This window comes from Pituophis catenifer, unplaced genomic scaffold (assembly GCF_029215685.1).
Source record: "Pituophis catenifer annectens isolate HBS135680 unplaced genomic scaffold, rPitCat1.0.hap2 SCAF_3, whole genome shotgun sequence".
Taxonomy (NCBI): domain Eukaryota; kingdom Metazoa; phylum Chordata; class Lepidosauria; order Squamata; family Colubridae; genus Pituophis; species Pituophis catenifer.
In genome coordinates, this window is record NW_027256883.1 from 102622523 (window position 1) to 102648303 (window position 25781).

Sequence of the window (25781 nt, forward strand, 5' to 3'; positions counted from 1 at the left end):
TTTCTTAAGGTATACTTGCAAGGAAAGGCCACGATCCATTCTCTAATCAAGGTGCAATTACCCAAAAGCAGAATGGGATTAATTGCCACCCTGACACGTGGTAGCAGGAGGTTGGCTTGGATTGAATTATGGTTTTTTTTCCTTGCTTGTTACTTTGAAGATAAGCAAATTTTATGGTGATAATCCTTACATATTAATGGAGAACAATATCATTCACATTTCTTAAAAACAAACTGCTTACTTTTATACAATAAGAGAATATACGGGTTGTTGAAATCTTGGAAGAATAAACTATAATTGCTGAAAAGGACATTTTTATATCCCACCTGATCTCCACTGTCACATCAATTATGATTATAGACAGAAAATTTTGTTGATGATTGCAAAGATGTTGGTCACTACAATAGAAAAAAATGTTGAGATTCTAGAAAGAGTGCAGAGAACAGCAACAAAAATGACCAGAGGACTGGACATTAAGGCATACGATGAATGATTGTGGGAACTAGGTATGTCTAGCCTATCAAAGAGAAGATTAGGGTTGATACGATAGCAGTCCTCCAATATTTGAGGGGCTGTCACAGAGAAGAGGGGATCAACCTATTCTCCAAAGCATTTGAGGGCAGGATAAAAAGTCACAGATGGAAACTTATCAAAGAGAAACTAATAGCTTGCCTCCAGAAATTGTGAGAGTTCCATTACTGAGGGTTTTCAAGAAAAGATTGGACAACCATTTGTCAGAATAGTATAGGATATCCTGCTTAAGCAGAGGGTTGGACTAGAAGAACACCAAGATTCCTTTCAACCAAGAGCCTTGGTAGTACAGTGGTCTAAAGCACCCTGTTATTAAGACCAGCTGCCTGCAATTACTGCAGGTTCGAATCTCACCGGGCTCAAGGTTGACTCAGCCTTCCATCCTTTCTAAGGTAGGTAAATTGAGGACCCAGTTGTGGGGGCAATAAGCTGACTTTGTATAAATATACAAAAGGATGAAGGCTATTGCTTAGCACATTATAAGCCGCCCTGGGTCTCCGGAGAAGGGCGGCATATAAATCAAATTTAAAAAAAAAACAAAAAAAACCCCTCTATTCTGTTCTGTTTCCTAATTCTGTATTAGGAAACAGAGAAAAAGGATTAACACTGTGAAGTAAAAGAAAGGTTTTGGGAGGGAAAGAGAGATTTCTTTAATCTGTGAAATTAAAGAAATTATGTAATGAATCATTGACAAAAAAAAGAGTGATCAACATTGCTCATGACCACACTTGATTTTATCAAAATATGGGGATATGGCTGATAGCTTCTGGCATCAGAAGCTTTTAATATTAGATTTATTTTCTTGTTCAATTTTCAGGTGTAAATATTGGAGGAGCAGGATCCTATATTTATGATAAGCCTCCTTCTGAAGGACACCTTATACCAGGCCCTATTGAGCATGCATCCAAAATGGAAGAAAAGAAAATGAATATTGCACCAAAAGGACCTAGCAAAGGTAAACAGTGAAACAGAAGCCTGAAAATGCTTTAGGCTCAGACCTATCACAGTATTGCAATCCAATTCATGCTCTCTTTCTGTGTGTTACAGTGTTGTGTGTACACTCAAAAGAGGCAATACTTGTAATGCAACACTGAGATGTTGCTTTTATCATTCTGAATCTGCTAGCAAGATCTTGTAGAATTAAGAGAACAACTGATGATCAAGGGATATAACTATCAATGCTTTCTTCTTTAGTTACTGGAAAATTTTAAAGAACATTTTTAGTATGAACATTGTAAGACTGACTTTGAAATAGAATCATATACAAATCATGAACATGTGATTGCTAAAATGTATAAACTTATACTGAAATAACAGAAGAACGAATTAATGTATGTATGATAAAATGAAATAAAATTTCAGGTTATAATATACAGTTAAAAATACACAGTTGAAAGGACTGAAATGGTATGTTATAACCTTAAAGATAATTTTTGCAAAATGATGCACCATTGATATATGACACAGGAAAATATAAAGGTATTTCAAATTTATATTGGAAATGTGAAATACAAAAAGGACTATTTTATCATGTTTGGTAGATATACAAAAATCTAGAAAATTTTGGATTCAAAAACAGAGTGAGTCAGAGGATTTGATGGCCAAACTGATTTGTTTGATTAGCAAAAAGACAATATCTACATTTATTGGTGATTGGAAACCCCTTATGACTTTTAATTATTTATTTTTTTATTATTCCAATTTATATACCGCCCTTCTCCCGAAGGACTCAGGGCGGTGTACAGCCAAAAGTAAAAGCACACAAATATAAATTTTAAAACGATTTAAAAGCATATTAAATAATTTGGCCCAATATTCAAATAAAAAACCCCATTTTAAAATTTTAAAATTAAAAAGTTAAAAAATTAGGCCAGCCCGGCTTGTTGGAATAAAAACGTTTTGAGGGCACGGCGAAAGGTGCACAAGTCGGGAATCCTCTGTATCCCGAGGGGCAGTTTGTTCCAGAGGGCAGGTGCCCCCACAGACAAGGCTCTCCCCCTGGGGGTCGCCAGTCGACATTGCTTGACCAACGGCACCCGGAGGAGCCCCTCTCTGTGGGAGCGTACTGGCCGGTGGGAGGCTATTGGTAGCAGTAGGAGGTCTTGTAAGTACCCAGGTCCTAAGCCATGGAGCGCTCTGAAGATGGTAACCAGCATCTTGAATCACACCCAGAAGATCACCGGAAGCCAGTGCAGCTCGTGCAGGAGAGGTGTTACATGGGAGCGCCATGTCGCTCCCACCATCACCCGCGTGGCTGCATTCTGGACCAGTTGGAGCCTCCGGGTGCTCTTCAAGGGGAGCCCCATGTAGAGAGCATTACAGTAGTCCAGGCAGGAAGTGACGAGGGCATGAGTGACCGTGCGCAAGGATTGTTTTTAATATAAAAACAAAAATAATATACTTATGATTGATGATTAGGTAGAATATAGAATGAGAAAGTCACAATATAACTTTAGACAGACAAGTTAATTTATAATTGTACTTCTTTATTGCTGTAAAGAAAATTGGAAACCACTTTATTTTTTATTTTTTATTTTACTTTTCTGCTACACTTTCTCTTTTTGCATGTTTAAATTTTCTTTCTCTTTTTCCTTTTTTTCTTTTCCTGTATTTTAATTTGTATTAGTCTTATTCTTGTGTTTAAAATAACACTATGGAAAATAGCAAAATCTTGCAAATGTTGAAAGACGCCTATACATTTGCTTTTTCTTTTTGTGCATTCTTTTATGAAGGATGGGAAAATGGTTTGTTCAGTTGAGATTTACTTCTAAAGCTATCCTCCATCTTTGTTTTGCTGATCCTTGTAATATCTTACAGAACAGTTGTTTCTGGAAAGTACCCTTTCCAGAAAGGGTTTAGAAGTAAATCTCAACTGAACAAACCATTTTCCCATCCTTCATAAAAGAATGCACAAAAAGAAAAAGCAAAGAATATTAGTCTTATTCTTTGTTTTGCTGATCCTTGTAATATCTTACAGAACAGTTGTTTCTTTATGAAAAAACAAAGGGTGCTTTCCAGAAACAACTGTTCTGTAAGATATTACAAGAATCAGCAAAACAAAGAATAAGATTAATACAAATTAAAATACAAGAAAAGAAAAAAAGGAAAAAGAGAAAGAAAATTTAAACATGCAAAAAGAAAAAGTGTAGCAGAAAAGTAAAAAATAAAATAAAATAAAGTGGTTTCCAATTTTCTTTACAGCAGTAAAGAAGTATGATTATAAATTAACTTGTCTGTCTAAAGTTATATTGTGACTTTCTCATTCTATATTCTACCTAATCATGAATCATAAGATGCTCTCTCCACTTCTTTTTAACCTCTACATGAAACAACTAGGTAAGATTATCTACTTTGGGATTGAAGTTTCATCAATATGCCAGTCATACCACACTGTATATCTCTAGCCTAGGAGGCCAACGTAATATGACTTCATTTCTGTGGTGCCTGGGGGCTGAAGAGGCCTGGAAGGGGACAATAGGCTTCAGATGAACTCTGATAAGATGAAGTGCTGTGTATGTGCAGAGCCTCAGGATTCAAAGTTTTAATCATCTTTAGTTCTGTCTGGAGTTGCTGTTAGGGAATGGGGTTGAGGGGTACCCCGGACCGTGAACCAGCTCATGAGCAAACACACTGAGACTGAAGTAATTCTGACAGAGGCGTCTTGTGTAAAAATATAATTTACTTTAAAACATTTAAAAAGCACTATGTCTTTAAGAAAGCACATTAAAAACAAAGTCTTATCTGGGTATGTGAAGCGAGGCTATCTCCCTAGATCCCTCTCCACAATACCGAGACAGTTCACAAGAGAATAAAGCTAACATGAAGGTAAGCAGCTTCGGCGTCGATACATCATCAAGGTAGGGGCAGCACAAACTTCACAGCTAAAAGTCACCTGAAGTAAAAACGGTTCAAACAGCAAACATTGCTTGAAGCTTGTGGGAGGAAAAAGGTCCAGCAACAGCAGTCCCGATGATAGCTTGCGTGCTACAAAACAGCAAAAGGCAAGCATCCATGGGAGTTTCTCTGCAACGGCGTCTGGAGTCCTTATCTGCATTCTTCTCCCATCTGCGGCATTGCACTGAGCTTCTTGCAGGAGCTGTGCATTTAGGCCTAAACCAGGAGTCTAGGCCCGAGTAGCAAGCGAAAAGGTCCTTGCTTATATAGGGAGTTAACCTGCAATTAACTAGGGCGGGGAAGGCTTGCAGGTAATTACAAACAGGAGATGGCTTGATTGAAACCATACTGTTTGTGAGTAGGCAAGTAGCCACAGCAATCCTGGAAACACTTGTGACAGTTGCATTATCCCAGACAAATCTGGTGCACAATTTGGGGTCTCCTAGACTTGTGACTCCTGCTTGAGGAGCATAGAGTAGTCAAGGCTAGAAGAGTCTTTGCATAACTTTGTATCATCTGCCAGTTGCGCCTCTTCCTGTATCAAAAGGCCCTGAGTGCATGGTGATCCTTGATCATGTCATCTGGATTACTGCAATGTACTCTACAGGGGACTGCCCTTAAAGAGGGTAGCTATAATTGGTTCAGAATGCAGTGGCATGTACAGGAAATCCTTAGGTTGGTATATGTAACACCATTGTTATGCAAGTTGCACTGGAATTTTGCCAGGTGGAGCCTAGGAAAAGAGCCTTTCCTGCAGCAGCCCCTGCCTTTTGAAATATCCTGTCAGCCTTCTGAAGGTTCCTTAAGACCTAGCTCTGCCAGTTGGCATGGGGCCCTGACAAATGCTTTAGGCTGGAGGTAGCTGGTGCAATGATAGAAGACACCACCCCTGCTCCACATGACCCTTTGGTTTTTAATCTATTTAACTCTTGTAATTTTAATTGCTCCTATATTTATATTTGTTTTTATACTTCTATTTTTATTGCCTTGTAAGCTGCCCATAACTGCTTTTTGCTACTTTTTAGAATTACTATTGTGATGAATATTATAAAAGCAAAGGGGTACTTGCACCAGCCTTGTAAATAGAAGGTAAATAGGAGCTTGCCGATTCAAAACTGAGCAGAAACATTATTACTATTTTGAAGTCATTCCACCTTGAGTGACTGGAAAAATGATGAAGTAATGCATTGCAGGACTTGTTTTAAAAAATAACTACAAGGAAAAGACATTCAAGAAAAGATTTTTTTAAAAAAATCTACATTTTGAACCAACAGCCTTATTTTTATTAGTGTTATAATTATATAATTAAAAGGGAAACGGTGGCTTAGTGGGTAAGACACTGAGCTTGTCGATCGAAAGGTTGGCAGTTCAGTGGTTCGAATCCCTAGTGCCGCATAAAGGGGTGAGCTCCCGTTACTTGTCCCAGCTTCTGCCAACCTAGCAGTTTGAAAGCATGTAAAAAATGCAAGTAGAAAAATAGGGACTACCTTTGGTGGGAAGGTAACAGCGTTTCGTGCACCTTTGATGTTTAGTCATGCTGGCTACATGACCATGGAGACATCTTCAGACAGCACTGGCTCTTCGGATTTCAAACGGAGATGAGCATCACGTCCTAGAATTGGGAATGACTAGAACATATGTGCGAGGGGAACCTTTACCTTTACCTAATTATATTATCATAGCATTCATGAGAAACACAACTCTAAAAACCTTTAGAAATTAACAGGACAATAAGACAAGGGTATTTTTTTGCTTTTGTGTTTACATGTACATTCATTTTGATACTTTATTGTTTACATAAAATTCAGTTTAACTCTTTTTTTAAAAAAAAAATTTTTTTATTTTTTACACAAACAGACAAACAAACATACAATGTATTTTTTTTCTGAATAGAGGATTGGCCGATTCACAAATTTAAACAATTTTTAGTCATTTCAACACAATTTATATATTCCCTTTTTGCCATTGTATTTATTCTCTCTATTTTTTTTAATAGACCAATATTACCCTTCATCCTATCCTCTAATCTTAACCAAATTCAATTTTTCCCTTCAACTCTATATTAAACCCCTTAAATTTGAAATGTCACATAGTATACTTCTTAATATCACAATCATTCAATTAATACCAAAATAATAAACCAAAATGTGTCAGACTCCGCTTTTACTTGCTTACTTGCTCAGCTGCCATGAAACGGGGGGAGGGGGGAGCTATTGGAATTCTTGGGAGTGGGGGAAGTGAGCTGGAGGAGAAGGAAGAACTTTGCTGCAGCGTTTTCTTTGAAGCTGATACCGTCTCAAGGTAACAGTCGTGGCATAGCAAGAGGATGACACTGCCAGACGTTTGCACCCACATGATCCCTGGAGAACTTGTGGATTGGATGATTTACACTGGACAGTTGGGGGGGATGCTTTCTATATGTGATTTTCGCGCCTTTGCTTCAGACCTTGCTTTTCTTTGGTTGCATTCAGTTCTCACTCAGTAAAAGTACCTTTCTCTATAAAAATGGAGTTGGGGTTTTTCTTTCTTGAGTGTTGAAAGGAGGCATGCCTGACAATATAATTTTATACCATACATTTGCTTAAATCTTATTCCAAATAATACAATCCAACATCTTAATAAAAATCAGTTAGTTGTATGACAATTTTTTCTCTTTATATGATAATATTAAACCAAGTTACTTTATATCATATATTTCCTTGAATCTTATCTCTAATTTTCAATTACTTTGTCAAACATATGTATTTATACCTCTTCAAACAACATCTTAATCATTTCTACTTTCATCACTATCTAATTAATTCATAATACAATATCATTTCACCTTTTTTCTTTTTTGATTAGGTTCCAAATATGCAATTAAAAATATTCCAATTGTTACAATTTCCCTAATTAAATTTATTCATATTTCTAAAACTTATCATTATATAGACTCCATCAATGCAATTAAGAATATTCCAGTTGTTACTCTACTTTTAGGTAAAAATATTCCAACTATTACCATCTCATTTATCAAACTTATTCATATTTCTAACACTCATTTCAATTCATTCATACATCCATATAGTTTTACATTATTTTATATCACTTAATTAGTATCACAATCTTATCTTTTTTCTAACATTCATTACATCTATAAATCCTGCTTCAATTCATATTTCAATTTCAGTTCTGTTTTTTTTTCCTTTTCTTTCCCCTTTTTTCTTTTGCGCTTTAAAATCCTGAACTCTCCTGTTTTGTCCTATATTTCCTATTATTTCCCTATTATTTCCCTTTTTCTTAATTTTCCACTGTTAATCCCAGTGTAATCATTTTGTATTTTAAAGTCATGAACTCTTCTATTTTGCCATATTTCCCATTGTTTTCCATCCCTTTTCCCTCTTTCTTGTTTTTCCATTGTTAATCTCAGTGTAATCATTTAAATTTTTTATATTCTTTCTATTCCACCCTTTCCCCCCCCTTTGTCTCTTTCCATTCTTTCTATTTTTTCCATTGTTAATCCCAATGTAATCTTTAAAATTCTCTTTTTTATTGTTACTACCAGGGGTGAAATGCTCCCGGTTTGGATCGGATCACCCGATCCGGTAGCGATGGAGGCGGGTGGTTCAGAGAACCGGTAGCAAAAATCCCCCCCCCCCCGCATGGCCAGCTGAGCTGCACAATCATCAGAGGCTTTTTTTTTTTACTTTTAAAAGCATTTTTTCTACAACCTCTTCGGCCGAAAAAATGCTTTTTAAAAAAAAAGCCTCTGATGATCGCACGGCTCAGCTGGGATCGTCATAGGCTTTTAATAGCATTTTTTAAAATGCTTTTAAATGCCTCTGATGATCCAAGCTGAGTTGCCTGATTGTCAGAGGCATTTAAAAGAAAAAAAGCCTCTGCCGATCAGGCAACTCAGCTGGGATCATCAGAGGCTTTTAAAAGCATTTTTTTTACAACCTCTTCGCTGAAGAGGTTATAGAAAAAATGCTTTTAAAAGTAAAAAAAAAAAAATTGGCTACACCCACCCAGTCACATTACCCCCCCACCCCCCCACAAGCTGCACCCACAGAACCGGTAGTAACAAATTTTAGATTTCACCACTGGTACTACCCACATAATCATTTAATTTTCCATAGTCAATCTCTTTGTCTTTGTCCTCTTCTTTATTGTCAATCTCTCTTTCTTGCTTCTCATTCGTTATTTCCTTGTCAGCTTGAGTGTGCTCTGACACAATTTTTGAATCATCAGGTTTCATCAGGTTTCGGTTTTCCATGCAACATTGTGATCATTTCCCTTCCTTCCGTTTTCAATGATAGGTACATTATTTTCATCATTTCCTTAAGTTCCTGCGCCATTTTATTCTTTCTGAGTTAATATTATTCCACTTTAAAGTTGCATTGTAATCCTCCTTTTTTAATCATCAAAGTCAAGCCGCTTACAGACAAACAAACCCCCTTCAGAAGTTCTCACAATTGTTATCACTATCGAAGTTCAAGTTTTTTTCCAAAGCAAAAGTTCAGTGTTGCAATGATCTTATTTCTCCTGAAGATGTCTCTCTACAATCCACAATTCCAGTTAGCAGCCTAAAAAAGTATCCATTTTGTTTGCAATCCACTTTTTCTTTGCTAATTTTGTTTTTTCCTCTTCTTCTTTTTTATATCAAATCAATTTAAATATACACCAAATCAATTTAAAGTCCAGTCCAAATTACAAAGTCCGTTCCCCCCCCCCCTTTTTTTTGGTACAAAACTTCTATTACAGGGCTTAATTTTAAGTTTCTCTTTAGGTTTTCTCCAACATTCGAAAAAGAGATCTGCTTATTTTCTTTCCAGTCCTCTATACAATTATGGGGTTTTTCTTCTAATTTTTAAAATTCTCCAAATATTTTTATCCAAAAGTCAATTTTCTTTTCGGGTGTCACTTTAAATTTCCACTTTAGCCTTCTTCCTTCCTTTTTCCCATGCCCATTAGCCACTATTATTCCACTGGGGTTCTTTTGACAGATTTAAAAATCTTTTCCTTTTTTTTGCCTATGAGCTGGCAATCACTCACCCGCTGTTCATATTCTGTTCAAATCACCGCTGCAGCTCAATACTTGGTCCAGTTGCCCCAGCTTCTTGACAGTCACAATGGCCGCCACCACCGCTGCCGAGTCGGAGAGTTTCCTCTGACCTTTGAGGAACTTGCCTGTTCTTCTTGGTCTTCCGAGGTGCCTCTCCTTCTTCTCCGTCCCTACAAGACAGTTCCAGTCCAAAGACTCCTCGGCAGTGGCTTGTCAGCCTGGGATTTTGTGGAGCTTGTCGGAGCCCGCTATTTCCCTGACTGTCTTGCTGCGATGCTTCCAGTCAAATCAGTTTAACTCTTTATATACATAGTAAATATTCATACATATAAAATTGTACCAAAACAAGACTGTACATGCAAACAAAACTGCATAAGACATCGCCATAGAACGGAAAGTGCACTGCAGTTGCTTTCCTAGCAAAGAAAGCTGGGAAGGCATAGCAACAGTGACCTCTCCACTGAGTTGACATGGTTAGCTTACTGTCCAGACTGAATACCTCACCATGTGTCTTAATAGAATATTTGTAGCTTAAGGTTGAACTATGGGGTCTTCTTTTTTTTTAAACATTTTTCAGTTTTATTTCTTATACACATAATATAAAATGTACATTTTCTTATACATAATTAATCATACTATTGTGGCCCGCCAGCGGCCTGCGCGGATTGTGGCTGATCCCGACGACGAGGAGGCTGGTGTGGTGTCGCGCCAGCAGCCTGTGCAGCCGGTGCTCGAGTCGGACAGCGAGGAGGCTGAAGAAGATGTGGTGCCAGAGGCAGAGATTCAGCCAGGGCCTTCAGAAACTCCAGAGGCTCCTTCAAGTGAAGAGAGTGAAGTGGAGGAGCCTCTTCTCAATGCACGAGCACGCAGGGCTGCCAAAAGGCGGGAGTAGTTACTCAGGATGAGGGGCTAATTGGCCACTCCCTTAGCCTATTTAAGTTTGCACACAGCTGGCAAACATTGCAAGAAACAACGCATGTTCGTCCGGTCGCATTTGAGAGTGAAGTTTCCTTGCAAACCTGGTTTCTGGGCTAATTGCCAACTCTTGTAAGCCTTTATCTAATCTTTGGAATTCCTGGCAGGCTGTTAAGGACATTTTTAGTAATAGCCTGCATTTGAAAAAAGACTGTTTATAGTAAACGGAGTTGTTCGGAGTTTTGTGTGTGCTACATTTCTTGGGTTCCGTAGCTGGGGCAGAACACATACATATACATGTTTTCCTTAAAGAAAGCATTAAAATAAGGCATTTTAATTACATTCGGAGTTGCTCTTCTACCCTTTCTTCCCTCATTTCGCAACAAACCTTCTTCTCTTCCTCTTTCCCTTCCTTCCCTCCCTCCTCCCTTCTCCTACTTTCTCCTTCCTCCTCTCCTACCTCATCCTACTTCCCCTTCCTTTCCCCCACTCCTTTCTTCTTTTTCCTCTTCTCACCTTCTCTCCTACTCCTGTCCCCTACCCTTCCTTCCTCTCCTTTTCCCTTTCTTCCATTCCTCTCCCTCCCTCTCCTCTTCCTGCCCTCTACTCCTTTCTATCTTCTTTGCTGTGGAATATTCTCCTTGTTTGGTATGCAAGCAACTCCGAACTATGGGGTCTTTAGTGCTCTCTGATCATGGTTGTTTTCTTGTTGAGTGCTGACGATATTACCTAGTTTGGTAATGAAACGTCTCCAAGAAAACAACCAAATTCAGAGAGCACCAAGGATCCCACAGTGTCTATGTCTAAACAGCATTTTATTAAGTCGGCTTTGAGTCAAGTCAGCTTGAGTACAGGGCAGAAACAGCTTAAATAATAAGTCCAGATATAGTCAGAGCTGAATATGTTTCAGAATATAATAAACAGTCTGGATCTGGGGACAGATCAAATTTTCCAACTTTCCGTTAAAAACCAAAGTGTATGCTAAGGAATATATTTTTGAAAATGTGTGGAAGATGTCCACTAAAATGTAAGGATAAACCAGAAGGATTGCTGCAAGAATTTCAGTAGATAGGGCTGCAACCTACAAGTCAGGTACCTCTGAATTAGCAAACCAGAATAGGTTATGCAAGAGTAAAAATAAAGAATGGAATATGGGAAATAAATTGTTTATGCAATTTCAATTTGGATAATTTATAAAGGTGAAGAAATTAATTTTTCATGGTACCAAACCAAATTGATTTTAAAGTACAACACAATATTCTTAAGCCTGACTACTTAATTATTTTAAAATGTCTTTTATTACTGTGTTTCCCTGAAAATACGACCTATCCCAAAAGTAAGCCCTAGCCTGATTTTTACACGTGTGCCCAACATAAGCCCTACCCCCCAAAACAAGCCCTAATTAAGACCCTGCCAATTCCAGGGTGCATGGGTAAAAATTAAGCGGGGGTGGGGGTAGAGCTGCCCTACTACTTGTCTTTGGACAGTTGCAGCAAGGCCTCACACACCTCAACACCTGCCTTGCCAGCCCATTTCTTCTGCAGCTGGCAAGGCTTTCCTGATGAATCCAGAGCTCTGTTATCGGCTGCAGAGGCTTTCGGAAAAGCCTTCCCAGCTGCAGAAGTTCCTGAAGGCATCTGATAGCAAAAAGGCAGCCAGGGCAATGCATGCAAGTGAGGTGAGTCAGTGGATGACATTCCCCCCCCCAAAAAAAATAAGACCTGGTGCCGTTTTTGGTGGCAAAAAAAAAAAAAAAAAAAAAAAGACCCGGTCTTACTTTTGGGGAAACATGGGTATTTAGGATCTGATTAGCACAAAACAATGATCTATGTGTAATGCATAGAAATCATTGCTTAGAATATTAAGTAATTAATCTAGCCACTTAACTCTTCTGTGATATTCCAATTTTGTTTCTTAATACAAGGGTAATTCTGCTTTTTTACTTTTCCACAAAAGATGCAGAGTGGATTCAAGGCATCAATATCAGGTTCAGAGTATATTTCCAAAGAGAACTAATGCAGGTTATCAGAATTTTGCTTGTGTGTGTAATTAAAATCTACCACATAGCTCCCAGCGACCGGTAAGATCCCACAGAGTCGGTCTCCTCTGGGTCCCGTCAGCTAAACAATGTCGGCTGGCGGGCCCATGGGAGAGGGCCTTCTCTGTGGCTGCCCCAGCTCTCTGGAACCAATTACCCCCTGAAGTCCTGACTGCCCCCACCCTACTGGCCTTCCGGAAAGTGGTGAAGATCTAACTCTTCCGGCAGGCCTGGGGCTGTTGATCTCGCTACGGTGATCTTGCGAGACCCGGCCACGAATTGGGTTTTAATGTTTTCTTTTAAACTTTTGTATGGGATATTGTTCGCATTGTTTTATTCTCTGTTGTTAGCTGCCCAGAGTCCCTCGGGAGTTGGGCGGCATAAAAATGCGGCAAATAAATAAATAAATAAATAAATAAATAAATAAATAAATAAATAAATAAAATGCATTCTTACCTGTTTCAGCCTCCAGCATTACTACATTCACTGGAGAGCCCAATGTCTGTCCACGCTGCTCCAAGAAAGTGTATTTTGGTGAGTTTTGTGAAGATCTCCTGTTTGCATTGGACCTGAACTATCTTTATCTCACAAATACAGAGGATCTTGCAGTTCCATGAAAGAAACACACTTTATCTGGAAATGGTAGCTTTTTTAAAAAGGAGTTATCCTAATTTTATTGTGGAAAATACAAAGTATTGTTTTTTTATACATATAATAAATTTAAGGATCATTACTTTTCTCTGAGATGTATCATAGCAATATAACATTCCAGCCACATTCACATCGTTACTTTGCCCTAATGCCATCCCACCCCAGCCTGTCCCAGATCTGGTATAAAATCATGCTGTTCTAAATCGTGCTTGCCCCTGAACACATTCTTATTGTTTTACTGGACACCAGAATGGGCTAGGCTGTGGTGCTATCCAAACACACACAGTTCTAAAAGTTATGATTTGTGATTTCCTTCGCTGAAACCCCAGCCCCCAGCTATTCATATGAAGAGCTTTCTGCAATCAGCATGCAGATGACTGTGGTTATTCCATGCTGCCAAGATTGACTCACAAGGCCACTCACAACTTGACAAAAAGCTGGGGGGAGGGGGTGGTGGTTAGGTATGATTGGATTGTGTGGGAAGCTGGGAGGGAAAAAAGAAATTTACGTGAGCAGTTTGCAGCTTGAGAAAATCTTGCAACCCCAAGGTCAGATTGTTTTCCCAAAACAAAATGCTTAACCTGGATTGGTGGACAGTGGACACTGGGCAGCCTAGGGAAGGAAAAGTTTTTTTTTTTTTTACTACACTGCACTTCATGCCAAAACCTTAGAACCGGCTTTGCTTTTTCTGTGCATTGGGCATTCTGTGCATTTTTCTGTGCATTGATCTGTCAGTAAAGTTTTTCTCTTGGTAACAAAAAAATATCCCAGCAGTTTCTTTTGCTGTACATGTCAATGGGGCAGTTGACAAATGCACTGCATTCTTTTCCCATCCTAAAGTTAATCAGTTGAATTTTTTTTAATCAGAAGTTTATGAGAAAAAGAAGATAAACATCTTTGAATGATTGATATGTAGGTGGTTGCTATTGTGTATCGAGGCTGCCCCCGTCCAATTCCTAGGAAAGAAAAACACTTGGTTCCATAGATTCAGAAAAAAAATACTTTTACTAGGAGAGTAACTGATTGCAACAATTTTCAGGCAAGATCTGAGGTAAAAACACACAAAGCAGCAAATTGAAACAAACTGTAGAGCCCAACCACCCTGGTAGCTAAGCAACTAGAGGGCAAACATCAGCCAGGAAATGCTTTGAGAAAGTCTTTGATTCAAGTGCATAGTCTCTGGCTGCAGCATACCAAAGCAAGAAGAAACGATCTTGGAGAGATAAGCAAAACCCAGACTGTAGTTGCAAAGCTGCAATGTAAAATTCTCCACTGACCCCTCCCCCCATTTCCATGGCAGCAAGAAGCAGGCTGGCTGACATTCAGAGGCTTTATATATACAGTATAAATATACGTATAAAATTTATACAAGTAAAACAAACAACACATTTCAACAAGAACAGTGATTCATTCAGGGTCTGTTGGGGTATTTTTTAATGAAAGATCTGGAGGAGTTTGGGTGCCTGGACATGTTTAGCATCCACCCATTCGGACTGTGCATGGGGAAAATGTTTCCAGGCAATGAGGTATTGGACCCCTTCCCTCTATGTTTCCTGGAATCCAGAATTTCTCTAATTTCAAAATGTTACTTTCCTTTGATTAGAGTGGCCACAGGAGAGGTGTCAACTGCTGGGCGGAGGGAAGACACAGTTTTCAGGTTTCAATAAACTGCAGTGAAACACAGGGAGAATACATTTAAGATTCTTAGTCAACTCCAGTTGTACAGTGACTGGTGTAAGGCCCGGCCTGTCCCCCTTATTCAAGAAAGTAAAGACTCTTGAAACTTGGCATTTCAAAAAGAACCTTTTATTGAATAGAGGTGATAGCAGGGTGAAAAGAAAGCAGGCTCTGAATGCCCTCAGGCCATGCAGTTAGAATAAAGAATTTAGAAACCCCTCCCAACAGTCTGATGTGGATTCAGCCAATCCACAGGTGCAAAGATGTTACTGTGCTGGCTGTTCTGAGAAAGTGATAAGGGAACTTTCTCAGGGTCATCCTTCCGCTAGCTCTCAAGCGATTAAATCCACATGGCCCTCCCTCTCCTTACATTCTCCAAAAGGCGAAAAAATGCCAGGCCGCTTAGGTGCCAGGTTAGAAGGTATAAATCAGTAAATTGCAGGATACAGGATATATCAGGGAGAAAGCCATAAAGTATGAATGCAATAATAAATGCAAGGGTCCCCCTTTTTCCCCTGGAGAAATGGCAGATTCACGGATCTGACAACTGGATTAATTACTTTAACAATTGGGAATGCCCCCACATATTTAGGACCCAGTTTCTTTTATTGTTGGGTGGACTGTAAGTACTTCTTGGAAAGGTAAACTATCACCTACTTTAAAACCTTTTAGCTTCACATATTTTTTGTCAGCTTGTTTCTTATGTGCCTGACATGCCTTTTCCAGTGCCTTACGGGCTATTGGCCAAGTGTTCTGCAATTGTGCTATCCACTCTGCTAAGGAGGGTAAGTGTGGTTTCTCCTGAGGCACCTCTGGCATAGCTACAAAGTCCTGACTGGAGACCACCTTAAATGGGATGAATCCTGTGCTACTATGCACAGAATTGTTATATGCTACCTCTACAAGGAAAAAGTTGGTCCTCTCACATGCCTCATTAGTTGGGGGTGATGGGAGAAGCTTAAGCCCTGGGCCGTTCCCAACAACTTCAAAAATTCCCACCAAAACTGTGATATAAATTGTACTCCTCTATCTGAAATAATGCATGCAGGTGCATTGTGCAACCTATGCACATGTTGTATGAAAAGTTCAGCTAGCATCTTTCCGGAAGGAATCTTGGGGCAGGGAACAAAGTGCACCTGTTTCAAAAAAAATCAGTAACAACCCAAATAAGTGTCCCCCCCCTTCAAGTAATTCCACAATGAAGTCCATATATATTTCTTTCCACGGTGCCTAGAGGCTGGCCACAGTCTGTAAAAGCCCTGTGAGCTTCCCCAGTGATCTCTTCTCCGCTGGACAAATTGGACAGCTGGCCTTTGCATGCAGCTTTGTGTTGCAGTTCAGCAGCTCGGAGTCTTTTAAGGACTGCCTGAACCAATTTCACATGTTCCTCCCTCCCTCGTTTCAGTGTATATTAAAATGTCACCCAAAAGCACCAAAACTCCCTTGTACAAATAATCATGCAGCACCTCATTGATCAGTTGCATGAACACCGCAGGGGCCCCCTGTAGACCGAAAAGGAGCACCCGGAATTGGAAACATCCCAGAGAGCAATTAAATGCAGTTTTCCATTTATCACCCTCCTCTTTTTTTTTCCAAAAAGTTTTTTATTTTATTTCTCATAAGCATATTTGAGTGTACAATCTTTCCATCATTTTCCATTCACCTTATCTTTTAACTTTCATTTTTAATTGTTCGGGGCTGCTCTTTTACCATTTACCCTCCTTTATTTTACCACAACCTTTCCTCTTCTCCTCCCCTTCTCTTCCTTCCTCCATCTCTTCCTACTTTCTTCGTTCTTCCTCTCCTTTTCTTTCCTACTTCCCCTTCCCTCCCCCCACTCCTCTCTTCTTCCTCCCTTTCTAACCCTCTCTCCTACTCCTCTTTCCCCTTCCTTTTCTTCCTCTCCTTTTCCCTCTCTTCTAGCTCTCCCTCTCCTTTCCTCTTTTCTTCCTTCCTCTGTCTGTCTACTCCTTTCCCTCTCTCTTGTTGTTTCCCTTTTCAATTCAATCTAGAATGGTATTCGAGCAGCCCCGATTATCTATTTGCATCCATCTTCATTTCAGTTTCTTATTTGTTTAGTAATTACATCTGTTTCATCATTTGTGTACACTTTTATAATAATCTCACTTTTTCCCTTTCCCCCCCTTCCCCCTTTTCCCTTTACCTAGGCATCGTCTGGGTTTCTATTCTTCTAATTATTTTTTATCTTTTTCATCTTTCCCCTATCTATCTCCATACCTTTATTCATGTTTCTTTTCTAACCATTCATAAAATTTTCCCCATGTCCTGAAATACTCCTCTCTATCTTTTAATCTCAGTGTTTGTCTGTTCATTTCTGGACATTCTAAAATTTTCTTTATAATTTCTCCTTCCAATGGGATTTTATCTGCTTTCCAATTCTGTGGAAATACAATTCTGGCTGCTGTTATTATATGAATAATCAAATATGTATCTTTGAAAAAAATAAGGAGCCTCCGATGGGGCCTCAGTTTTGGGAGTGCTTTGCTGCTGCTCCTTTGTTGCTGTTATGTAGGCTTTACTGCTCTAGCCTGGAGGCCTAGTATTGCCTAGCTTTTACTCTATTTTTATCTACCATTTTTATTACTCTATTTATTTTATCATTTTTACTTACTCCCTGCTCCCTACTCTGCTGGGAGGGTAGGATCCTTGCCTTACTTGTGAGGAGTTCTGTTATTATTTGCATCAGGGTTTGTTTGTTTCCTCTCGACTCCTCTCCCTCTGGATTCTGGACTTACCTCAGAAACTAGACTTTTTGTTATACTATACAGCTCCCCCTCTGTTGCGTTATTTAACATAATGAAGTCAAGGAAAAGGACCAGATCCTTTACTGACCTGGCTCCCCAACCTTCTCTGAAGCAATACAAGATTGAGGACTTTGTTTTAACTCGACCTCCCTGTTTGGAAACTTTAGCTCCCTTTTATCTGACTGCTGCTGGTCATCGTGATCCTCCGTTGGCTGAGATTGTCGTCCCCCGAGTTGAGAACAAAGGCTCTCCAAAAACTATGGTCCCTACTCAACCTTTAAATGAGCCTACCCTTATTGAACTTTTGGCCCAGCAATGTTTCTTGGTTGCAGAAACAACAGCGAGCATACAGACACAGCTTGATAAAATAATAAGTATCTTAGACTGCCTAGTTTCCTGGGTTACCGGTGGTTGCCCTGGATTGACTGCTCGGCAGCCTGATGCAGTGACAGGGCCCTCTCTGTTGGACCCCAGTGAAAGTACTGGTCGGTGTGGCCCTGCCAGTGGGTCGAATTCCACACCTCTGGACGCGGGCAGTCACTTGGTTTTACAGCCAAAACAGGTGGCCCTTAATATTAATCCCATTAATGGCAATTTGCCTCAATGGGGTTCAATACAGCTGGCAAGGGGCCATATACTACAGTTACTGGGGTTGACTGTTGATGATTTGAAGGAGGTTGAACTTTTACCTTTCCCTGTATATTGTACCAGAGTGTTACTCAATTTTGACAACCCCAACACCCCTAAACTATTCTTCAGGAGAAGATCTCTGCTAAGAGCTTATGGCATCTTGCCAAGTAGAGTCTTCAAAGATATGTCAATTAAGCCACTTTTAAGAAATCGACAACCTGTGAACGTCAGGAGATTTATAACCCCAAAAAGACCCTTAGCAGCACCTATTAATGTGCCTATTTTGAATGCCATCCCCGATACTAGTCCATCTACTAAATACTCATCCATTTCTGTAAGACCTCCTGATGGCATCCTCTTAGATGGTACCTTGGCTGTTCTTCCTACAACCGGTCAAACCAACCCCCCTCAACGAGGCACATCTCATCAGGAAGTTTGCCATGATTTGATCAGCTGGGAAGAAATGGCTCCAAAGGAAGCGACTCCAGCCCAGAGCTTCCAGGGCTCCTTAGTGAAAAAGGCCAGTGCCACTGGGATTCCATCCATCCATGAAATCGATTCATCTCTAGACAATTTCTGGAATCTGGAGGAGATACAGCTTTTCAACTCCTTTCATGCACTCCCACAATCAGAAAGGGCCCAAATTATAAAGCGTCTGACTGCAGTTAAATCCAGGCTTTGGAGTCTTTCACTACCTGATAAGGATCTCCTTGGACTTCAGGGAGTCCACACCGATTTACCAGAGGCAGTTCCCTCAGCCCTTTCTCCAGAATGTCCAATTTGTAACCCTGTCTGCTGATGTCACTGAATGCCTGCCAGGTAAGCAACCAACTAATGTTACAAGCCCAAACTGGACTGCGTTCAGATCCCTACAGCGTCATGAACAAGACTCGCCTCCCTTCCCCTCTTCCCTGCCTTTGTCTCCCAAGAGGGTGACACTCCCATCTAATAACGGGTGTATCTTTTCGGATCTGAAGGGCTCTCTGGAAAAAATTAATTATACAGAATGACTAGCAAACCTGGCATTCCCCCCTTGCACATTTAAATGCCTCTCGTGGAACATAGCAGGTTGGGGGAGAAGGTGCAGCACCACAGAATTTATCAACTATATTCAGTCATTCAATGTGGTCCTGCTTCAGGAGACCTGGGCATGTGATAAGATATCCCTTACAGGATTTACGGCCATTTCTTTGGCTGCTACCAAACAATCTACGATGGGAAGACCTAAGGATGGCTTAGCTTGCTTGGTCTCTACCTCTTTAAAAGTGGAGACAGTGGAGCTGCCCCTCTGTGGCTCCTTAGCTATGGCGCTCCTAATTAAGAGAAGTCGTAGCAAAATGTTAGTGTTCAACATCTATTTTCCCCCCGATGGTGAGGCAAGCCGACACTAAGGCTCAATGGGGCAAACTGGAGAGTTATATTACTTGTATTGAAACCAAATTTCCAGCGCTACACATCTTTATAGGGGGTGACTTTAATGCCCGATTAAGAGGCCAAGTTCCCCCATCGATTGAGGCACTCTACTCCCAAGAAATCTGCCAGGCCATAGGACACCAGATTTCAGCCAGGCATTCTAAGAATTAACAAATTTTGCCAGTGTTCAGCTAGCCCTTTTAGGATCCCAACATAATAAGATAATCCTTAATGGCAGTACCCCAGGTGATCTAGCGGGTGAATTTACTTTCAGTTCCTCACGGGGGAGTAGTGTTATCGATTTTGTGCTGGTTTCCCAGCTACTAAGACAGGCAGTCCATGTCTTTTTTGTGGACTGCCTCACGGAGAGTGACCACTACCCCCTGGTTACAATCATTGGGCTCTTTTCAAATATACATCTGCCCCAAATACTGGATCCCTATGTGGCCTCGTATGCAAGGAGGATCAAATGGTTTTCCAAGACTGAAAGAAAGTTCCACTCTCTTTTGTCATCTTCGGAATGTCTTAGCCTATACAATCAGGCCCTAACATGCAGTGACTCAGAGGCAATCTCGTCCTTCGAATCACTAATTAATAGTGTCCAAAGGGAGTTAGGAGCTGACCATAGGCCAAGTGGCCCATATCATCCAAGAAGCAATCCCTGGTTTGATGAAGAATGTCTGCTGCTTAGGAACAAGATTAGTCAGGTTTACCTGCTTTATTGTAATTGAGGGGATAAACGCCCACCTGAGGACTATTATCACCTGAAGCAGGAGTATAAAGGATTAATTGTTAAGAAAAAGAGGGCTAAAGAAAATGAGAAGTGGGATCTACTTCTCCTCTCCATCCAGCAGAAGAACACTCGACTATTTTGGCAAATTGTTGCCAGTTCGTTGCCTGGTCATCAAGAACTCCCTCTCTGTTGTATTGCCAACAGAGACTGGGAAAACCACTTTGGGTCAATCTTCCAGGCTTCAGTAGTCATGACCGGACTTGGACCACAAGTCCTGCAATTCCGGACTGGCATCCCATGACTCACGCTGAGATTAATGAGCTTATCTCTGAACTCAAGTTAGGCAAAGCCCCTGGCCCTGATGCTATACCCCCTGATTTGCTAAAATCTAATCCCAAGTGGTGGATTCCTCTTTTAGCAACACTCTTCACCCATATCAATACCTCTGGCAGGATCCCTACCTCCTGGAGTCTAGCAATTATTGTTCTTGTTTTTAAATGAGGAAATAGGAACAACCCAGCCGATTATCGTCCTATAAATCTGCTCTCCACCATTGGAAAATTGTATGCTAAATATCTCCAACGCAGACTCCTCACCTGGATCGAGGAATTCACCATCATTGGTGCTGAACAGATTGGGTTTAAAGCGGGCTATGCCACATTGGACCACTGCTTTGTCCTAGCGCACTTGGTTGATAAATGCACCACCATACCAGGTGGTAAACTTTTTACTGCTTTTATTGATCTAAAGGCAGCGTTTGATTCAATCCCAAGGGAATTATTGTGGTCAAAATTGCTCAAAAGTTCCATTGATAGACGTCTTCTGTTTTTAATTAGATCCCTATATAATCAGACTTTTAGTCAGGTCAGGTGCGGTTTGCAGGGAGAACTCTCAAATCCTATCCCGATAAAGAGCGGAGTAAGGCAGGGCTTTGTCCTGGCTCCTCTTCTGTTTAACTTATTCTTATCTGACTTGGCCTCTTACATTGGACGTATTGAGTCCTACGCCCCAAAATTGTCAACTACGAAGATCCCGCTTCTCCTTTATGCTGACGAGGCGGTCCTCCTATCACTGTCAAGGCTTGGACTGAAAAAGCTACTTTCTGCATTTGGGTCCTACTGCACTGAGAACCAGTTGTCCATTAATTATGACAAATCAAAAGTATTGGTGTTCTCTAGAGCCTGGAAGCTATACAACTGGGCTATTAAGGGTAACGCTGTTAAGCAGGTTTTCCATTTTAAGTATTTAGGTATCCATTTTCAGAACACCGGTGCTTGGACTAGACATCGAACTCAGGTGCTGAATTCAGCCTCCTGTAGCCATCAGCAGATTCTAAGATTTTTCTATACCCAAGGAGGCCAGTTTATTCCTTCTGCTCTGCGTATTTACAAAGCCAAAACCTTGGCCCAAACACTTTACGGAATTCCTATATGGATATGGGGCTTCAAGGAGTGTATTGAAAGAACTCAGGCTGTTTTTTTAGGAAACTTTTGGGTCTCGCTCCCTGTGTTGGCTTTGCTCCGATGTACCTGGAATTGGGCATTCGATCAGTCGAATGCATGGCGTGGATTAACACCTTTAAATGGTGGTTTAGGGCGCTCTTTTTGACAGTCCCTGGTAGCTACCTCTCCCTGGTGTTAGCTGACTCCTATACTTCTCGATGGGAGAGGGAGCTGACGAAGAAACTCCACCTGCTAGGCTTTTCGGGGGATCCTTGGGAGACTATGGTCTTAAGGACGCCCCAATCTAGGGTAGTCCGACGGCTTGTGGACATAGACTTGCAATATCTAAGAGCTAGTGCTAACAAAACCTGTTCCCCTCTGATCTTCAGCCAATTTAACAATTATGGACTGAGGATGGCCTCATATTTTTATACTTTAACCATCCCTAAGTATAGAAGAGTCTTCTCCCTTGCTCGTTTCAACGTCTTGCCCTCAGCATTGCTGGACGGATGATTTAAGAGGCTCCTGATAAGTGAGCGGTTATGCCCCTGTGATAGAGCTGAAGTTGAAACTGTGGAGCATGTTCTTTTATACTGCCCTATGTATAACGCAGGCAGGACTAAATTACTGTCTCTCCTAGAAACAGATCTCTCTGGATCCAATGCTAGTGATTTGACCTTATATTGTTTAGGGGATGGCTCCTCACATATTACTTTTCAGGTTTCTAAATTTTTTTTAGAGCTGTAGCTATTAGAGGAGAACGCTATAATTCCTCTCAGCCAAGGCTTCTGGTGGCCAATTGTTTATGATGTTATTTTTCCCATGTTCTTTTGTAATTATATTTGTATTTTGGTCTGTGACTGCAAATAAAAGTTATATATATAAATATGTATCTTCTTTACTCTATTTCTCCGGTAATATTCCCAATAGAAATATCTCTGGTCTTAATTCTATATGTTGCTGCAGCATTCCCTCTAATCATGTCTGTATTTTAACCCAATAGTACTTTGCTTCTTTGCACAACCACCACATATGATAATACGATCCCAGCAATTGATGACATTTCCAACATTTGGCTGATTTATCTTTAAACATCTTAGCTAATCTTTCTGGTGGCATATGCCATCTATAAAACATCTTATACAGGTTTTCTTTATAAGCTGTTGTCATTGTTAATTTATCATTTCTTTCCCATAGCTGTTGCCATTTCTCTAGTTCAATAGTATATCCAAAAATTTTTGCCCATGCTATCATTGTTTCTTTTACTTCTTCATCTTCTAATCTAATCCACAATAAATAATTATATAATTTCTTAATCATTTTTTCATCTGTTTCAATCAATATCTCATCCAATTCTGATTTCCCCAAGTTAAAACCATATTGTCTACGATCTGCTTCAAACCTTGATTGTATTTGCAATCTTGTATACCAATCTCTCTCAATCCCTTGACTCTCTAATTCTTGCCTTTGTTTTAGTTCTCCCCATTCTGTTAAAATATCCTTGTATCTAACAATATTCCCCATATTAACAATATTTTGATATGTCAAAGCTTCTATTGTGGAAAGCCACATTGGTATTTTCAAATAATGTTTTTCTTTCACTCTTTCCCACACTGATAATCAACCATTTCTTACATAATGTCTCTGGAAATATCCGTGTATCCTTTGTTTCCCATACCATAGGAAAGCATGCCAACCTAGTTGTAAATCATGTCCCTCCAGCATCAATAGTATTATATTCCTCAATAGAATCCATTCTTTAATCCATGTTAATGCTGCCGCTTGGTAATACAATTTCCAGTTTGGTAGTCCACCTCTAGATCTCTAGATCTTGCATCTTGGAGCATTTTTATGTTGATTCTTGCTCTTTTTCCTTGCCACACATATTTCCATGTTATTCTCTTCAAATCTTCAAAGTAATTTTTCTCCAATTTTATTGGTATAGTTTGAAATAGAAATAACAGTTTTGGTAATATGTTCATCTTTATTAATGCTACTCTTCCCATTAATTATAAATACTGATTTCTCCATTTCTCCAAATCTATCTCAATTTTTTTTTAGTTTATAATAATTATCTTCCTTGAGAGTTGCACATCTTGAAGTCAGATGAATGCCCAGGTATTTAACTTTCTTCACAATTTGAATGTCCAGTTTCTCCATTATCTCCCTTTTTTTATTTTCTCTCATATTTTCAACTAACATTCTTGTCTTGTCCTTATTAATTTTCAATCTTGCTACTTTTCCATATTCTTCGTTCCAGCAGTTTTGGTACTGTCTCTATTGGATCCTCCATAATAAACACCAAATCATCTGCAAATGCTTGCAATTTATATTCTTTTTAAATTTTCATTCCTTTTATATCCTTTTCCTGTCTCACTTTTCTATTTAAAGCTTCTAATGTCAATATAAATAATAATGGAGATAGAGGGTATCCTTGCCTTGTTCCTTTTCTAATATCTACTTTTCTTGTCATTTCACCATTGACCATCACCTTTGCCGATTGATCTTTATATATAGTTATGATCATACTTATAAATCTATCCCCAAAGTCCATCGTTTTTAACTGTGTTATCATAAATTGCCAATTCACATAGTCAAGTGCCTTCTGTGCATCTAAAAACAGCAACACTATTTGCTTCTCTGAGTATGTTTCATAATACTCTAATGTATTTAATATAATTTGCATATTGACTCTAATTTGCCTTTTTGGTAAAAAACCATTTTGGTCCAAATGTATAAACTCATTTAAAAGTTTCATTAATCTTTTAGCCATAATTGATGCAAAAATTTTATAGATTGTGGTCTGCCCATACATTAGTTTCAATATCAATCTTTTGTATTTTAGCTATTAATTCTTTTGACATCCACATCATGTCTATTCTTGATCACGACAAATGTCTATTTGAATAATATGTGTATTGCTTTTCTTTTGGGTAATTTCGTCTCCAAGCATCTTGTATACTTAAGTCTATTGTGAAAAAAGTTTTTGGAAGTGTCTGTCTTAACTTCCAATTCAGTTTTGTGGATTTAAAAATCCCCTAATATACATATCTCTTCATATTCATATTCCATTATTTTTTTATGCAACTTCACATAGTATTCTTCTTGATTGTCATTCGGGGCTTATATTGCCACTAACAACATTTTTTTTTTATTCATATTTATTTCAACTATTAATATCCTTCCTTCCTCATCTTCAAAATTTTTTTTAGATTGGATTGTTTTTTTTAATGTATAGTGCTACCCCTCTTTTACTTTGACTAGCGAGTGTTGTATATAATGTTCCCAATTTTGTTTGCGCCAATAAATATTTATGCTGTTTCTTAATATGAACTTCTTGTAGTCATATAATCTCTAATTTTAATTTTTCTATTTTATTAAATATTCTTCTTTTTATTGCTGAGTTTAGTCCATTTATATTTACTGATATTACTTTTACTTCTTCCACTTTTACTTGTTTGTTTGTTTGATAGATCTAATCGTTCTTATTTCTCTTTGTTCTCTTGCCTCTTTTACTCTTGCTCCCTCTCTTAATGCTCTTTCCTCTTGTTCCTTGGTTGTCTCTTTTAATTGTTCTTTTTTCTTTTCTTGGCAGCTTGCCCCTCCTTTTTCTCTCAATCTTTCTTCTTCTTGATGTTCTATGTATTGCTGATAAAATAGTTCTGCCTTTTCTACTGGATCCAATCTGTGTCTTTGTTTTTGTAGGTTCACCAAAATTCCTTCTGGTACCAACTAATTCGTCAAGAATTGGAATTCTTTTCTTAAGTCTCTCACCCTTCTTGGAACTTGTTTCAATGCCACTATCTCTCTATCTTTATATTTTATCGTTGTGTTCCTCATAAGCTGCAAAATCTCTGTTCTCACCGTTTTTTGGGTGAATCTGACATGTATTTCTCTGGGTAAATTATTTCTCATTACATATCTTGTATGCACTCTGTAGATTTCATCTATCCCATTTATTATCTTTTCTGCACTCTCTTTCATGACTTCAGCAATTTTTTCTGGTAGATTCTCTCCTTTTTCTTCCTCTATATTTTGGGATCTTAGA

At 39.3% G+C, this 25781-nt stretch overlaps 1 protein-coding gene across 4 annotated transcripts in view; it reads left to right on the forward strand.

Annotated features, from left to right (window-relative positions):
• The window catches only part of CRIP2 (cysteine rich protein 2), a 151305-nt gene that overhangs the window by 94155 nt on the left and 31369 nt on the right, over positions 1–25781 (forward strand). For 2 of the 4 annotated variants that reach the window (XM_070940868.1, XM_070940869.1), the window contains exons 4-5: positions 1349–1486; positions 12888–12956. In XM_070940868.1, the coding sequence (XP_070796969.1) occupies positions 1349–1486; positions 12888–12956 (207 nt within the window). Of the gene's footprint in view, positions 1–1348; positions 1487–1578; positions 1748–12887; positions 12957–25781 lie in introns of those variants that run through there. The other 2 variants (XM_070940871.1, XM_070940870.1) reach the window with 2 other exon arrangements.